This window comes from Triticum aestivum, chromosome 5A, assembly GCF_018294505.1.
Source record: "Triticum aestivum cultivar Chinese Spring chromosome 5A, IWGSC CS RefSeq v2.1, whole genome shotgun sequence".
NCBI classification, from domain to species: domain Eukaryota; kingdom Viridiplantae; phylum Streptophyta; class Magnoliopsida; order Poales; family Poaceae; genus Triticum; species Triticum aestivum.
This window is the reverse complement of record NC_057806.1, coordinates 567370015-567387390: the sequence shown is the minus strand read 5'-3', so window position 1 is coordinate 567387390 and position 17376 is coordinate 567370015. Positions and strand designations below refer to the sequence as shown.

Here is a 17376-nt window from a genome sequence, read left to right as displayed (position 1 = left end):
GAGAAGATAAGTGTCCAACAGAAATTTTCTAAAGAAATATTTCCAATAGAAAATTGAAAGGAAGTTAGATGTAGACTCACATGTCGTGCGACGTTTCGGTAATGCACACACACACAAAACTTGTTGTGTTCCATTCTCGCACCGTCAATGTCCTCTCTCACTAAGATTTTTGAACACCTGGTCAGCAACCAAGGTGAGCAACCTAAACCATATGGTGTAACCTGGTTCTTTTTTAACATTTAGACATCGATACATACCTCAACAATTGTGTATTGGAAGAGGTTGACCTCTTTACCGTGTGAATGAAAGCAAGTGAACAACCAAGATTAGGAAATACAAGAACAGATTGTGCTATAAAAAATACCGAAAGTTGCTTCACCTCTGAATGATCCAGTAACAATACTAACAAAATTTGTAACTGAACTTGCCTGAATTATGCATCAACATTATTCAGTCCATGCTAAAGTTTGAGATTTCTGCAGTTTTATCTTGACTGAATTACTCCAGTAAGTTGCAGCAAGCATAACATGGAGCATAACTCCAGTAAGTTGCAGTTTTATCTTATCTGTATTACTCCAGTACCTTCCATGGCGACCCAGGAAGTAGCAGAGCAGTGTTCTTCCCTCAGAGAGAAGTGGAGGGATTCGTACCCATGGATCCATGGCTGCCTGAGCTTGCTGGCTAGGGATTCGGGTCCTCCGCCGCTGCGGCTGCGTGGTCGTGGAGGAGGAAACTCCGGCGCGCTCCACATCAAGCGTCGCTGCGAAGCCGGCGTCGACGCACGCGGATCCAGGGAGGTTGGGGGTCGGGCGGCACCGGGAGTGAGGGAGGAGGTGGGGGCGGGGCGGCACCGGGAGTGAGGGAGAAGATGGGGGTCGGGAGGCGCCGGGAGTGAGGGAGAAGGTGGGGGCGGGGCGAGCCAGGATCGGGGGAGGAGATGGGGGCAGCCGACACCGGGAGCCGGGGAGGAGGTCGGGGGCTGGCGGCGAAGGGATCTGGAGGGCCGACTCGCTCGCACATGCGTGTCGTGGAATTTTTTCGTGGGTTTTTCTTCGTAGGTGGGAGGATGACGAAAATAAAAGGGAGGTGGAAGGATGATGAAAATAAATCAGCAAAAATAAACCGTGCAGGCTATTCACCAACTGCTTCATTAGGAGTAGAGATTAGAGATTAGAGATTAGAGATTATTTGTTTCCTGGAAATCTATTATTTGTTTCCTAAAGCAAATTGCATTAATGAGAGAGATCCGTTGATTTGACTAAGGTAGGAAAGAATCTATTATTTGTTTGCTAAAACAAATTGCATTAATGGGAGAGATCCGTTGATTTGGCTAAGGTAGGAAAGAATCTATTATTTGTTTCCTAAAGAAAATTGCATTAATGAGAGAGATTTGTTGATTTGGCTAAGGTAGGCGGTTTTTGCGGTTCGTGGCGGCTCAGTGTGAGGTGGGACGAGGTACAAAAAAACCATGGGAGATGGGACGGAAAAAAACCTGGGAGGTGGGAGTTGTCCCTGGTTAACCTACGAAATTTCGTAGATTTTTTTAGGACGAAAAAAAACCAGCGAAGGTGGGACGAAAATTGACCGACGAAGACTATCAACTGCTCCATTAGGAGTAGAGATTACTCAGGTGCATCAAGGATGAAATTACGATAGTGCGCTAGCGTGTGAGGACAAGTATTAGCCTCAAGACACAATAGCCATCTTTTGTACTCCCTCTATTCCTAAATATAAGTCTTTTTAGACATTTTAAATGGACTACAACATACGGATGTATGTAGACATATTTTAGAGTGCAGATTCATTCATTTTGTTCCGTATGTAGTCACTTGTTGGAATCTCTAAAAAGACTTATATTAAGAAACGGAGGGATTATATCATTTCGTAGAACGAGTAGTTCAAAGAGAAAAATCATTTACAAGATTTCTAATAGTGATCTTAGGAGTGTGATCCTCATTACAGAAGACCAAGAGTGTTCCGTGAGTCCCAAATCTTCCAAAGAATAGAGAGTGCCCCATGTCCAGGGAGGAGGAAGCCCATAGCGAAACGGAGGGAGTATATCATTTCATAGAACGAGTAGTCCAAAGAGAAAAATCATTTACAAGATTTCTAATAGTGATCTTAGGAGTGTGATCCTCATTACAGAAGACCAAGAGTGTTCCGTGAGTCCCAAATCTTCCAAAGAATAGAGAGTGCCCCATGTCCAGGGAGGAGGAAGCCCATAGCGAAACGGAGGGAGTATATCATTTCATAGAACGAGTAGTCCAAAGAGAAAAATCATTTACAAGATTTCTAATAGTGATCTTAGGAGTGTGATCCTCATTACAGAAGACCAAGAGTGTTCCGTGAGTCCCAAATCTTCCAAAGAATAGAGAGTGCCCCATGTCCAGGGAGGAGGAAGCCCATAGCGAAACGGAGGGAGTATATCATTTCATAGAACGAGTAGTCCAAAGAGAAAAATCATTTACAAGATTTCTAATAGTGATCTTAGGAGTGTGATCCTCATTACAGAAGACCAAGAGTGTTCCGTGAGTCCCAAATCTTCCAAAGAATAGAGAGTGCCCCATGTCCAGGGAGGAGGAAGCCCATAGTTGTAAAGTGCCCCAAACTTGCATGGTAGTCAAGCAATGCAAATGTCCTCTACCGACGCGTCGCATCTTGGGTGGAGGCTACTAGGAGCTATAGTCCTCCTGGTGAGGTTGTGCTTGGTGTTGAGGCTGTTTCTGAACAACAACCAACCAAATATGTACCTTGATAGGCACCTTAGAGGACCAAATTAGGTGGCCGGTGGGGTTCTTGACTTTTTCAGTAGTGAGAAGAGCATAGGTATTCCTAGAGGAGAAGTTCGCCCCATGAAGCAGGACTGTCATCATTGTCGTCGTTAGGGCCAAAGTCCTACAACAAAGACAACACCTCATCGAGCTCTCTCGAAGCAACATTAGTAAGGAGAACCGATTTTTTTAAACTCGTCTCGAGGCAAGGTTGGTTGTGTAGTAGGTGATGCATCAATATGATTATAGTATCGTTGCACCCTTTAGGCCCGCCATCTTCCAAGCATGAAGCTCACTCATAGCAAGCTGGAAAGTCACACCCTATGATTTGGCTCAACTCTTAAAGATCCTTCTATCGCTCTCTTGCCAAATCGAACATCAAAGGAGGCAAATGGTGTTTTATCATTCACACAACTTTTGAACTAGCGGTCCACCCTTCACCCACAATGAAGGGATATGGTGTTGATGGTTAGAAGGGAAACAACAGGAAGATTAAAATTCACAGTAGCCATATACTAAATCAAGCACATGTACGAGCACTGAGCGAAGAGGTGGAGCGTTGTCTCCGAGTGACAATGATAGAGAAGACAGATAGTGGTGTTAGGTCATCCCCAGGGATCAAGCATGTCATGGTTCTCAAAATAGGCTTTCATTCAACATTATATATAAAGTCCAAACAGTCGAACCGGTACAAGGTGATGAGAAAGTACCGAAACAAGTAGACCAAAACATAAAAATGAGATCTGACATAAAGTTGAGAATTCCCCAACTCAAATCATTAAAATATGAATCACCACACCTAACAAACGACGACCTAAACTACCGAGTAGGAGTGAACCACACTGCCTTGGATAACCACCGGACTCTTGCACCGAACACACCAAGCCATTGTCAGAGAGGGTAGTCGTATGCTCTCTCGCTCCGAGCCTTGGAGCACCAATCCTGCCTATGGATAGCGAGGACCGAGGATGGTGACTACAAGGGCATGTGTAAAGATAGGAGACCAACGAATCCACCCCATGCCAGAGTTGAATAAGCTTCATGCCAGGATCAAAGCAAGTCTGAAGACGTCTACATGCTGCAACACCATATGGCACATGAGTTCCTTGACAAATGCTCCCAACGACAGGCAAGGGATTTTATCTGGAACCCTGAAACGGAGAGGATACCCACAATGACACCCCCCCCCAAGAGGTAAGTTACACCAATAGGTATTATCGTCAGTGGCGTAAGCGCTAAACAATCACTCAGACCCTCACCTATGCCACCCGAGGTACCAAGGGCACCGATCCAACCCAAGGGGAAGGCCACCTAGCCAACATGAGGCCTCCAGGTCTTGGTCAGGGAGTCGCCACCACCGAAGTCACAATGACACCATAAATCATCCTCCACTCCTCCTCTTGCTACCCTCATATCCAAGAAGAATTTTCACCACCGCTATAGCCCGCTCGCCAACAAGCCACCGGCACAGCCTCACCTCTCGGGGTTGCCGCCCCAGCATCCATGGCCCCAAGCCTACATCCCAATCCGCACGCATTGCCACCCACCGAAGGCACTAGCGGGAAGGCCACTCCTTCCCCACCCTAAGGCAACCCCAGCCGTGAACAACATGGCAAAACCGACGGAATCTGAATGAAGGAGAGTCCAACCCGGCGGTCGCCTACCAATGACTATGGCGGCAGTCATTGGGCTTTGGATTGGCCCCATCGATCCCCTAATTAAGGCAGCTAGATCTAGGCCAGGACAACCCTCTCCACTACTCCTCTCCTGGGAACAACCAACACAACTCTCGCTACCGACGATTCGATGATGTCACAGCCCTGCCAGCCGTAGTGCCCCAACCAAAAGGAAGCCCAGAGCTTCTAGCACAAAAGTCTCGTGAAACCAACTCCTAGGGCATAGATCTACCACAACATGCATGCACAACTCCTTCAGCACGGTAGGCCGCCGCTACCCCGCTGGAAACATCGCTCCACCCAACGTCGCGAAATACATAATACATAGAATACTGCCTCCAATGACCATTTGTGTGCATATGGAACAATTTCTTCAACTTGAAATTGCAGTTTCTGAGTTAATTGACTTTTTTGCACGCAACGAGCGACTTCAGTGACCATAAGTGACTTTTACTCAAAGAGTTATGTAGATTTGGGAGAGGCTATGTTTCCTAGAAAAAAAATGGTGTTCATCGATTCCACGTGACGTCTTCTATCGCCTTCGTCTTCCTCCTTGTACCCTCATCGACCCGCCCTCTTGCCAACGTCTCGCGTAGCAGGCGTGCCTGTCGCGTCGCCATTCCCCACCCGTGCGGCCGTGTCGCCCCCTCCATCTAGTTGTTGCCTGTTGTCCCTCTAAACCTCATTCTTGGGCGCTAACCGTTGTACTTGCATGGTCAGCCCTCTTGCTCACCTCCATCGGCAATGCCGCCTCCCGTCTCCGGTAGGGCTTCATGCCTCGCATCAAACTAATTGACGTTTGAAATTCTAGGTCTTATCAATATTTATTTTGTGCCAAATATGATGGTATGGTTTTTATTTCTTTACTTTAAATGTACCATGAGTGGTAGATTTTTTGACATTGTCTATGCGTCACTGATATGCAATTAGAGTATTTAACCAAAAACTACCACATTTTGCTGAACCATGCCCACAAACTATCACTTTACAAATTTGTGCCGAAAATTATCATTTTTTTACTAACCTGTTACAAAAAACTACCATGTCAGAAAACTGTCCGATTCTCCTTGTTTAAGTCCGTTTCTGACTGGCTGGGCCCACAATTCAAGCGCCAACGTGGCCAACCTTTCACGGCTGTGTGTTAACGCCCGTTAATGGCTCGTGTTCGGTGTTAAATTATGCTCTTTGAAAAAGTGCTTTAACAGTTAAATTCAGTTAACAACAAGTAAATTCATGTAACTGAATTCAGCTACCAATAGATAAAATTAGTTAAATGTTAACTGAATTTTTTAACAACACATAAATTCACTAAACTGTTCAAGTTAAGAACAGGTTGATTCAGTTAGATGAATTTTCACTGATTTCAAACAATGGGTCAATTTAGCTTACTGAAATCAGTTAAGAACAGGTAAATTCAGTTAACTGCTAACTAAATTAAGTTAACTAAAGATCTAGCTTTACATATATGCTTATCTATGAAAGGCACTTATCAGTTTCAGTTGAAACCACATCATACTTCTCTACACAACTGAGAACTCCTTGACATTGCACTATTTAAACCACATAACACTTTCTGTTCTACCCGCACAACATGCCAAATCAAACCACAAAAATAATTCATCTAAGAGCTTAAGATTACATAGAACAACCTAGGAATCTCCTCCCAGTCAAAGTACCTTCGAAAGCAACCATCTTCCTGGACGTCTCACTATGCAACATGCACTTTGGTTCCGATTCAATTACACAACAACAGAAAAATGGATCCACCACAGTGTCCAGGGTTTTCTGCAAACATTGTAACCAAAATATACTTGGAATCAACCATTGAAGCAGAGAAAAATCATAAAATCCCAACTTTATATGACCTAATCCTAACCCAAACTCAGAGCCAACATGGTGTACTTACAAAGAGCTCCGCCTCCATGCCAACCATGGAGATGTCGTTGTTCGAGCTTTGTTTGTCATTCCAGGAAGGCATCCTCAAGTTCTACCGGCAACAATGGCGACAGCGATATGGTCGAGGGAGAGAGTGAGTGAGCGAGGAGGGAGGGAGAGAGTGACTGAGCCCACAGTGGCCCAATCAACCCTTATTTGACGGTCGACGGCCGTGTCCCGACCGAACACATGCCGTTAACGGCCGTTAACACGCAACCGTGAAAGGTTGGCCACGTTGGCGCCTGATTTGTGGGCCCAGCCAGTCAGAAACGGGCTTAGAACAGGCGAATCGTGCAGTTTCCTGACATGGTAGTTTTTGTAACAGATTAGTAATCAAGTGGTAGCTTTTCTTTCCAACGAAAAAAAAGTGATAGTTTTCAGCACAAAATTATGAAATGGTAGTTTGTAGGCACGGTCAGACAAAATATGATAGTTTTTGGTTAAATACTTCCTGCAATTACCACCGAGGCAAGAAAGGCAAACTACTACTACCCACTCCACTCCACTCCAGTGGCCTCAGCTCGTGTGGGGATGAGAAAGGAAAGCCACGTTCGTTTGTTTTTCAAGAAAATTCCGACGTACGCTGCGTGCCAAACCGGACCGAATGGCGCGCCGCACTAGGCGCTAGGCGGTGAGATAAGGCGCCGAGAGAAAGTCGCGAGCTGCGCTTCTCGCTGTCTCCACATTGCACTCTCCTCTTCCTCACTCCCTCCTCGCGTGCTTCTGCGCGGCGATCGGTCCATGGAGAAGGCGGCGTCCTTCCTCTCCTCCCTCCTGGGCGGCGGCGGCGGCGGGGGCGAGGAGCCGTCGGGAGAGCCGGCGGCGACGGTGGCGTCCATCCTCATATACCCCGTCAAGTCCTGCAGGGGCGTCTCTGTGCCGCAGGCCCCCGTCACCTCCACCGGTACTACACTACTGCCCCCCAGGCCCCAGCTTCACTGAAACCAATCATTTTTCTCGTGTCCCGCTGTCCTGTGTCGTGTTGAGCTCTGATCTGATGGCTCCGACGGACGGACTGCAGGGTTCAGGTGGGATCGGCAGTGGTTGGTGGTGAACGCCAAGGGCAGGGCGCTCACGCAGAGGGTGAAGCCCAAGATGGCGCTGATCGAGGTGGAGTTGCCGCCGGCGGCCTTCGACGAGGACTGGCAGCCCACCCCCGACTCCTACATGGGTATGACTATGACGTGCTCTAACTGTTTTGTTTTAGCGGCGGTTTGTTCAGACTAATTTAGTTTCCTGCAAAACGTTCTGCCTCCATGAGTTGCTGAATATACTGCCTGTTGTTGATCAAACAATACACTAGCACCTAGTGGATTTGATCAAAAGTAGCTGTGTTTTTCTTCTCAAGAAATTGGTTCCCAACTTCGATATGCTCTTTGATAAACTGTGACCTGTGAAGATGCAGCTTCCTTTTTAACGTTTCACAGGAAAACCCTTGTACGTATCATTTTCATTTGGCCTGACGCTAACTGCAGTTATAAGATGAATTATGATGTCCTTTCTTTTATGTTTCAGAGGAAATCTCCTAAAGATCAATTTTATTTGATCCTCTGCCGATTGCAGTTATAAGAGCACCTGGAATGGACACGCTGAAGGTCCCTCTGGTTGCGGAACGCGCCACGCTCGATGACGTCTCCGTGTGGGAGTGGTCTGGTTCTGCCTATGATGAAGGGGGTGAAGCAGCCGAATGGTTCTCCAACTATTTCGGGAAGCCAAGTCGCCTCGTGCGGTTTAAAGAAGGTGTATACCTTATGGTGTTCTTTAATCACAAAAGGTGGCTTGGATGTCTGTGTATTTATTCAGAAAATGTTTTCTCATTGAGATCATCTCTGATACTTATGGAGAATGTCTGTTTTTCATGTTCTTGGCAGAGACCGAAATCAGGCCGACTGATCCCAAGTATGCCCAAGGTTACAAGCTCACGTTTACGGACGCCTTTCCTTTCCTGATGGCCTCCCAGGTAGTACCTTCATACTTCACACCTCAGACTGTTTGCCTATGTATGAACTATGAAGGCAATGTGCACTGCTGCTAAACACAAACCTCAAGCTAACAGTTCAAATAATTTGTAGGGCTCTCTGGATGCACTAAATGAGATTCTTAAAGAACCTGTACCGATCAATCGCTTCAGACCAAAGTAAGCAGCTCACTGTATTTTCTGAATAACCTTTTTGCCGGGGGTTTATGTATCATAGATTATGACACTAGGTTGCTTAATATCCACCTACCTTTTGCTTTCTTAAAAACATGGTTTGCTTTGATAGTATTGTAGTTGATGGATGCCACCCATACTCGGAGGATCTGTGGAAAACCATAAAGATAAACAAGCTGACATTTGACGGGGTGAAGTTATGCGACCGTTGCAAGGTAAAATTTCAAGATCTGTTTCTGTGGTTGACATGCAATGAAGCCAGGCATGCAACTCAACGACGGACGCACGATGGGGATTAGTTTCATTTATGAAGTTGTTCGTTTGTTTCATATGAACCTTACACCACCAGAATTCAGTAGTATGATATGCACACTAAACATTCACACAGGACAATATAAATAGGAGTACATACTCTATACTTAGTTTCTCTGTTTGCTGATTCAGGTGCCTACCGTTAATCAAGAGAACGGAATACTTGGCACCGAACCAACAGAAACTATGCTGACATTCCGGTCCGGTGAAGTGATCCGTCCGAGCCACAAGAATAAACACAAGGTAATTAATTGTCTCTTTCAACCTATTCTACTTTTGGCAGTAGAGCAAGCTGTTTACTGCTCGCATTTTTACCTTGTTTTGCAGGTGTACTTTGGGCAAAATCTGGTCTGCAAGGAATCGGTATCAGCAAAGGGAAAAGGGAGGATCGTCAAGGTCGGCGACCCGGTTTACGTTCTTCAGACATAGCCTTCTTCCGACGAAGTTCCAGCCTGAGCAAGGCCATGGTAGCACCTACCGTATACTTACTCCGTCCCAAAACAAGGGTCTCAACTTTAGTACTAATGTTACTAAAGTTGAAACATTTTTGGGACGGAGGGAGTATGTTTTATGTGTGTTTCGAAGAGACGACCTGTTGGTTGAATTTGTGCACGCATTGCGTAAATTCAACTTTGCAATAAAGTAAATTCAGCTTAGCAATAAAATCTTGACGAGTGTAATCGTCATGCTCTCCATCTCAAACAATATCATCATCTGGTTCTTTAGCTTGTCGATCGGCCAAACAGTAGAATGTGGTCACTCACTGATGTTCGTTAGGGAAGCCTTTGTCAGAGACTTATCAACTGACTGGCGAACGTGGTCACCATTATGAAATTCAGTGGCATGAGACATTACAATAATCAAATCAAGCATGGGAGATGGCCGTGAGAAATTAGTTCTAGGACTAGCCCACGGGCTTGTATTTTCTCTGAAGTTCTTTCTTTCACCCACCTGATCGCTTGATCAAACTCTGTTTCCCGCTCTCTTCTGCTAAATCAAAAAGAACAAAAAATCAACCATGGGACAAAGTATAATGCAAGAAAATAAGATACATGATACAGATTCATGACGATCGAACAATGCACCAGTATGATGGGGTGTTTCTTAGAGGATGCGATGGTATGCTTGAGACGATGTCCAGACGATGAAATTAAACATTTAAACGATATCTTTTTGCCTTTGCTCGAAAGCTAAAGTTTTCTCTTTATTGGCATTTTTGATAGTTTCAAGTTCTTCCTATTCCTAGTGGTCTACAAGGGCATCGTTGACAGATTGAAGTTCATGATACTGCTCCATCAGGAATATTTTAACAGTTTCAATTTCATCCAGCTGCTATGGCGGGACCTTCTTGACACTTGTGTTGGATTTGAGTCAACATGGCAATGGGCACCCGCAACCCGCTAATCCGGCGGGTAAAACACTATTAGCGTAAGGGTTTGAGAAAAATAAATACTCATGGATTTATAAATGAGGGAAAATTATACCCATCGGGTAAGCCGTGTACGGGTACGGGAATGCAATACCCATACCCATACCCACGTACCCGCATACCCATATACTAATTCCTTCTAACAGGTAGGTCCCATGTGTCGTTCACTAAAGAAAAAAAAAACTTACCAGTTTAATCTAGGCTAACACAGCCACTAGGCTCGACCCAAAATCCCCTCCCCTTGCCCATGTGCGTGATCTTATTAAATGCATTGATCTTATTTTGTGGAGTCATGATTTTTTCTCTTATTTTCTTGATTATATTATATTGTTTCCTTCATTTTAATCATCTGGATGTAAGGGCTGCAGAACTATCTTCAATAAAAGGGGAAAAAATGTGTCTCTCTTGTTTGTCTTGTAATTGGAAATAAGAAAAAGGAACAGATGTAAATGTTTCTCTAAAAAGTTCACTTACAGGCTACTCACCGTGAATGTAATTAGCATTGTTTAGAGCCATCTAGTTCATGCTTATTCTATCCACTTATGAAAATTAATACCATTCTTTTTATTCCATCGCACATCAAATTGTGCTATATACTAAAATATGGTGGGTGGGTGGGTGTGGGTGGGTGTGCGTGCGCGCGCGCGCGCGTGTGTGTGTGTGTGTGTGTGTGTGTGTGTGTCGAAGTTTACATGCTAAAATGTTGTGTATATATGCGAAAATGCTGAAAAATACATGATGGAGTGTGGATTGGGTAAGGTGGCTGAAATCGGTCTTTTTACCCATCAGCATTACCCGCCACCAGCCGGTTACGGGTATGGGAACAGTTCAAAACCCGAGGTATGGGTACTATCACGGGTGTGGGTGAAAATATTGAGACGGGTATGGGTTTGGGCAACCATTACCCGCACCCGAACCCGACGATTGCCATGTTGAGATTTGAGAAACTTTGCTTATACATGGGCGGATCAAAAGTTCATCACGGACAAATTTAATGGAGCTATGGTTGTGACGGATCACAGTATGGTCATGATGGTTCATCAATGTCTCGACTATGACTGCATGACTCCCTATCAAGTTATGTCTACCTTCACCACCCATACACTTTTGTAGACCAAGTTCAAGAACACAATGGTCATAGTACAAGGATCAAGAACTCTAACCTCGCTTTGAAGGCCAAAAGGGTGACGTGCGAGCTTCAAGAGAGGAAGTTCATGAAGAAAAAGGTGTTGATGATGACTACTGTGACAGATCACACTATCGTGCAATTGAACATTATTCTTTTTGTAACTATTAGAGCATTTGAACATAGAGCACAATGACATAGCAATTAGACATTAGTCTTTTTGTAACTATTAGCATAATGGCATTATTACATAGCAATTGCAACATCTTTTTGTTTGCTGCACCACAATCTTTATTTGACTCTTAGAACAATAACAATTAAACACATATATGAATATAGCAATTTGCAACATAAAGATATATAACCATTGTAATATAATGTATACATAATTTATATTGTAAACAATATATTCACATAGAAAAACTAGATTAGACATAAACACAAAATATACAAGTGTACCAAAGCTCACCATTGTGAATGTTGCCGCAGCCTAAGAACATGGTAGCGATGCTGGGGTCAACGACCGCCCACGGCGGCCCGAGAAAACCGATAACACCACACGAACACCAAGCCTCGCACCGGCATGCATCCACGTACCAAGCGCATGCACGGGGACCAACGGCACGGAGTGGCGAGGGAAGGGCGCAACCACAAAGAGGAAGCATAGATCCGGCAGTGGGAGGGCATAGGCGACAAAGGGGTCTGTGATAGGGTTTAGTCTTAAGAGTGGGGGGGGGGGGTATATACGCACCGCATCATCAACTGGCTGGTAAAAATGGTCAGTCGGTCGGTCAGTGATAAACACATAACACGGGCAGCTGGCAGCATAACTCGTCGTTGTTCCTTTTTTTTAGTTGGTTATTCATTATCAGTGTCATTCCCGTTTGACCAGTCATTGATGACTAGTCATAGTCATGACTGGTGTAATTTTCTACTAGTCACTACTCCCTCCGTTCCTTTATGCAAGGTGTATTAACCAAGGCACAGAATTATAGACATGTTAGAACGAAATTACTCTTGGCAATTTATTTGTTAGTGGCAAGTAGATCAGTTAGTGGAGGAAAGTATGAGATACATGCAATCGACAGAGAGATACTTTCCTTCTTTTGCTACAAGGAGAGATACAGACAATCGGGAGAGAGATACTTCCCTTTTTTGTAGAGGTCTAACAAGGGAATTATGAGGAATTCGAAGAAATGCACCTTACATTCTGAAATTTTATCAAAATACAAATACACCTTATATAACGGAATGGAGGGGGTAATGTGTTGGGTAGGGCACAAGAAAATAACAGTAGCCAACTGCATAGAAGATCACATATACAATCAAAAAACATCTTGTAAGAGAAGATCACATATACATGTATCCTCTCATAAAAGATCGTATCCACACAAGGCAAATAATAAAAATGCCAATCATAACTTGCGTACTTCCTCCGTCCCAAAATTCTTGTTTTAGGTTCGTCTAGATACGGATGTATCTAATACTAAAACGTGACTCGCTACATCCGTATTTACACAAATCTAAGATGAAAATTTTGGGACGGAGGGAGTACTTAACATGCAGGGATCTTCTCATAAAAGATCGTATCCACAAAACATCTATTTTGTGCCAAATATATAATGGCATGATCTTTTGGACATCATGTAGTATGAGTCATTGACCCGCAATTACCACCGTGGCAAGAAATGGAAAGTAATAGCTACCCGCTCAGCTGGCCTCAGCTCGTCCGGGGAAAGCGACAGCTCGTTTCTTTCCATAAAAATCGGACGCTGCGTGCCAAACCGACGGAATTGCGCGCCGCGGCTGGTAGGCAGGCAGGCAGGCGGCGAGATAAGACGCCGCGAAAGCAGCGAGCTTGCGCTTGTCGCTGTCGCTCCTCCGGCCTCCACTCTGCACTCTCGTCCTCCTCACTCCCTCTCGCGCGCTTCTGCGCCACGATCGATCCATGGAGAAGGCGGCGTCCTTCCTCTCCTCCCTCCTCGGCGGCGGCGGCGGGGACGGGCCGGCGGGGGAGCCGGCGGCGACGGTGGCGTCCATCCTCGTATACCCCATCAAGTCCTGCAGGGGCGTCTCCGTGCCGCAGGCCCCCGTCACCTCCACCGGTACGACTACTCCACTGCCCCCAGCCTCACCGAAACCAATCATTTTCCTGCGTCGTGCTGAGCTCTGATCTGATGGCGGCGGCCCATGGACTGCAGGGTTCAGGTGGGACCGGCAGTGGGTGGTGGTGAACGCCAAGGGCAGGGCCCTCACGCAGCGGGTGGAGCCCAGGATGGCGCTGGTGGAGACGGAGCTGCCGCCGGCCGCCTTCGACGAGGACTGGCAGCCCACCCCCGACTCCTGCTTGGGTACTCTTGTTTTTCCTTTCTTTCTTGATCATTTACATTAGGCATTTGATTTGTTCCGACTGATTTAGTACTGGAGTATGATATGCTCATCCAAAGGAAAAGATGTGTTGCAGTAATTTAATTTTGACCAACAGTTGTCTGTTCATTAAGCTGTACTACTAGCGATTTTGGTTCAGAAGATGTGCTCTAATTTTCTTCCTAATTAAATATTTCTAGATTAAGATGTGTAAACCCCAATGGAGCATCAACAGAGAAAGTTTAGCCACTGTCTCTCTGTTTTGTTTTGACAGACAATTTGTTCAGACTAGTTTAGTTTCCTGCAAAATGTTCTGTCTCCGACTAACACTAGTAGATTTGGTCAGAAGTAATTGTGTTGCTGGATACTGCTTGTTGTTTGATCAAGCAATACACTAACACTAGTAGATTTGGTCAGAAGTAATTGCATATACTCTTTGATAAGTACATTGTGACTTGTGATGCGGCTTCCTCTTTGTATGCTTCAGAGATGCTGACAGCATTTATAAGAGCACCTGGGATGTGAAGTGATGTCCTTTCTTAATTTTTAATGTTTCAGAGGAAATCACCTAAACATCAATTTTATTTGACCCTCTGCTGATTGCAGTTATAAGAGCACCTTGGATGGACACGCTGAAGGTCCCTCTTGCTGCGGAACACGCCACGCTTGACGACGTCTCCGTCTGGGAGTGGTCTGGTTCTGCTTATGATGAAGGCCCTGAAGCAGCTGAATGGCTCTCCGCCTATTTCGGGAAGCCAAGTCGCCTCGTGCGGTTTAAAGGAGGTGCTCTTATACGTTCCTTGTGATGTTCTTTCATCGCAAAATATACCTTGCAAACCTGTAAAAAAATATTCAGAAAATGTTTTCTCAATGAGATCGTCTCTGGTACTTATGGAGAATGTCTCCTTTTCATGCTTTTCAGAGTCCGAAATCAGACCAACTAATCCTGAGTATGCTCAAGGCTACAAGATCGCCTTCACGGATTGCTTCCCGTTCCTGATAGCATCCCAGGTACACTTCATACTTCACAGCTCAGACTGTTTGCCTGTGTATGAACCATACTATGAAGGCTATGTGCACTGCTGCTAAACACAAAGCTCAAGTTGACATTTCAAATAATTTGCAGGGCTCACTGGATGCACTAAATGAGCTTCTTAAGGAACCTGTACCAATCAATCGCTTCAGACCAAAGTAAGCAGCACACTGTACTTTCAGAACAACCTCTTTGCTGGGGGTTTATGTATTATGAATTATGATAGCAGGTTGTTTGATTGATACTCGCCTGCCTTTTGCATTTACAATGCTTTTTTTTTCTTACAATCATGGTTTACTTTGACAGTATTTTAGTGGATGGATGCCACCCGTACGCAGAGGATCTGTGGAAAACCATGAAGATAAACAAGCTAACATTTGACGGCGTGAAGTTATGCGACCGTTGCAAGGTAAAATTCCCAGATCTGGTGCTGTGGTTGATTGTGCTTGAAACTTAATTCTGCAGTCATTTTCTGAAAAGAAACGTGATATTAACAGATAGCAAATTGCTTGCTTCTTTTCTTTCCACCCTTTCCATAGCTACATAAGCAACAGGCTAAAGTCTCAGGGTGTGAAAAATCCTCCTTCGCTGCATATTTAACATACTTAGAGTTACTTGAGTGCAAGTGAGTAACTGGTATATCAGTTGGCTTAGTGCTGGCCTCCTGAGGTAATTCTTCATGACATCGAGGACTACCACAGGGCATGCAAGTAACAACGGATGAACAATGGGGACAGTTCTTATAAAGCTGATACTTATGAACTTGTTCATCAGTTTCATAAACCTTACACCACCATAATTCAGTAGAATGATGTGCACACTAAACATTCACAAGGTAATATATATATATATATATATACATATATATATATATATATATATATATATATATATAGGAGTATATACTCTATGCTTAGTTTCTCTGTTTGCCGATTCAGGTGCCTACCATTAATCAAGAGAACGGAATACCTGGCGGCACCGAACCAACAGAAACCATGCTGACATTCCGGTCCGGTGAAGTGATCCGTCCAAGCCACAAGAATAAACAGAAGGTAACTAATAGCCCCTTTCAACCTATTGTACTCTTTAGTAGTAGAACAAGCCGTTGACCGCTCGCATTTTTATCTCGTTTTGCAGGTATACTTTGGGCAAAACCTGGTCTGCAAGGAGTCGGTGTCAGCAAAGGGCAAAGGGAGGATCGTCAAGGTCGGCGACCCGGTTCACGTTCTGCAGACATACCCTTCTTCCGATGAAGTTCCAGCCTGAGCAAGGGCATGTGTTGTTTTATACCCTGTTTTATGTGTGTGTTGAAGAGACGACCTGTCGGTTGATTTTGTGCACGCATTACATAAATTGAACTTAGCAATAAAAGCTCGAGGAGGGAGGAGGGAGTAGTTCTCAGTGGTCACTGATGTTCAGTTAGCAAAGCCTTCGTCAGAGACTTGTCAACTGACGAACGTGGTTGCCATTATGAAATTCATGAAGATGGAAAATTACATAGCGTTATTCAGAATTATACAAAACAATATGTGTCAAAAGGAAGCAAAAGTTAGATGGGTACATTCACAAACTGAACATGCTCACATTCAAAACAGCCTACATGTATATATCTGTATGTATATCTGTACTACTTCCTCTGAACTTGAGCAGACAATGGTGTCCAGCTTCCAAAACCATACACCACTCTGCTCTTCACATCACACTGTAATGGCAGTTATCATAGCCTGGAAATGAAGATCAAGAAATGGTTACAGCATCAGTCAATCACAAGAAGAGCAAAGAAGAATGGAAGATGGCAATGGGGTTGAAGGAGAGGAGGTGATGTGGCTTACTCGGGTCCTTGGTGATGAGCATGGCGGTGCCGCCGAAGTCGCAGGTGGCGCCGGTGGACTTGGCGCGCTGCCAGTAGCTGTTGAAGGCGTAGGAGGCGTGGGACGTCATGGTGTCCGGCTTGAAGCAGGCGCCGTCCGCCTGGAGGGACTCGCAGTCGGCGCCGGACGCGCACGCGTAGTCCATGGCCTGCTGCACGATCGCCGCCGGCACCGACGGCTTCGCCACGCACCACTCCGCGTGCCCCGCCGACGGCGACGGCGGCCCGGTCGTCGGCGGGAGCACCACCGGCGGCTGGAAGCTGCCCCCCGGCGGGCTCGGGGACGACCCCGACCCGGACCCCGGTGAGGACTCCGGAGGCGGGTACGGCGCGTAGTCTGGCGGGCTGGGGGTCACCTCCGGCGGGCTTGGGAACGGCGTGACCTCCGGCGGGCTGGGAGTCACCTCCGGTGGCCCCGGGAACGGCGTGACCTCGGGTGGGCTGGGAGTCACCTCCGGTGGGCCCGGGAACGGCTCGACTTCCGGCGGGCTGGGCGTGACCTCCGGTGGCCCAGGGAATGGCGTCACGTCCGGTGGGCTGGGCGTGACCTCTGGTGGCCCTGGGAATGGCCCGACCTCCGGCGGGCTAGGCGTGACCTCTGGTGGCCCCGGGAGCGGTGCGACCTCCGGTGGACTGGGCGCAACCTCCGGTGGACTCGGGTACACTATCGGCGGGAGCGGCGTCACCTCCGGAGGGCTCGGGAAC

General features: G+C 46.0%; 3 protein-coding genes across 3 annotated transcripts in view; 2 read left to right on the top strand and 1 right to left on the bottom strand.

The window, feature by feature from the left end:
- The first annotated feature begins 6998 nt into the window (after positions 1-6998).
- On the top strand, positions 6999-9558 carry LOC123104833 (mitochondrial amidoxime reducing component 2). Its single transcript, XM_044526740.1, has 8 exons — positions 6999-7286; positions 7404-7553; positions 7946-8122; positions 8254-8342; positions 8455-8519; positions 8647-8749; positions 8979-9089; positions 9174-9558. The coding sequence occupies exons 1-8, from the start codon at positions 7124-7126 to the stop codon at positions 9273-9275; spliced, it is 960 nt and encodes a 319-aa protein (XP_044382675.1). The 5' UTR covers positions 6999-7123; the 3' UTR covers positions 9276-9558.
- A 3615-nt stretch (positions 9559-13173) lies between these two features.
- On the top strand, positions 13174-16202 carry LOC123104831 (mitochondrial amidoxime reducing component 2). The gene is made up of 8 exons (XM_044526738.1): positions 13174-13506; positions 13603-13752; positions 14375-14551; positions 14691-14779; positions 14895-14959; positions 15108-15210; positions 15740-15853; positions 15939-16202. The coding sequence occupies exons 1-8, from the start codon at positions 13350-13352 to the stop codon at positions 16065-16067; spliced, it is 984 nt and encodes a 327-aa protein (XP_044382673.1). The 5' UTR covers positions 13174-13349; the 3' UTR covers positions 16068-16202.
- A 49-nt stretch (positions 16203-16251) lies between these two features.
- The window catches only part of LOC123104832 (extensin), a 2918-nt gene continuing 1793 nt past the window's right edge, over positions 16252-17376 (bottom strand). The window contains exons 3-4 of the mRNA XM_044526739.1: positions 16634-17376; positions 16252-16525 (exon numbers count right to left, since the gene is read on the bottom strand). The exon at positions 16634-17376 is cut by the window's right edge and continues 24 nt beyond it. Of these exons, the coding sequence (XP_044382674.1) occupies positions 16494-16525; positions 16634-17376 (775 nt within the window). The 3' untranslated portion in view covers positions 16252-16493. The remainder of the gene's footprint in view (positions 16526-16633) is intronic.

What these genes read in the sequence shown, in the direction of transcription:
- LOC123104833 (XM_044526740.1), top strand. Translation starts at nt 7,124, where the DNA reads ATGGAGAAGGCGGCGTCCTTCCTCTCCTCCCTCCTGGGCGGCGGCGGC. An exon ending in CCTCGTGCGGTTTAAAGAAG is followed by an intron (nt 8,123 to 8,253) that starts GTGTATACCTTA and finishes TGTTCTTGGCAG; the next exon opens with AGACCGAAATCAGGCCGACT. An exon ending in CTTTCCTGATGGCCTCCCAG is followed by an intron (nt 8,343 to 8,454) that starts GTAGTACCTTCA and finishes AATAATTTGTAG; the next exon opens with GGCTCTCTGGATGCACTAAA.
- LOC123104831 (XM_044526738.1), top strand. Translation starts at nt 13,350, where the DNA reads ATGGAGAAGGCGGCGTCCTTCCTCTCCTCCCTCCTCGGCGGCGGCGGC. An exon ending in CACCCCCGACTCCTGCTTGG is followed by an intron (nt 13,753 to 14,374) that starts GTACTCTTGTTT and finishes TGCTGATTGCAG; the next exon opens with TTATAAGAGCACCTTGGATG. An exon ending in CGTTCCTGATAGCATCCCAG is followed by an intron (nt 14,780 to 14,894) that starts GTACACTTCATA and finishes AATAATTTGCAG; the next exon opens with GGCTCACTGGATGCACTAAA.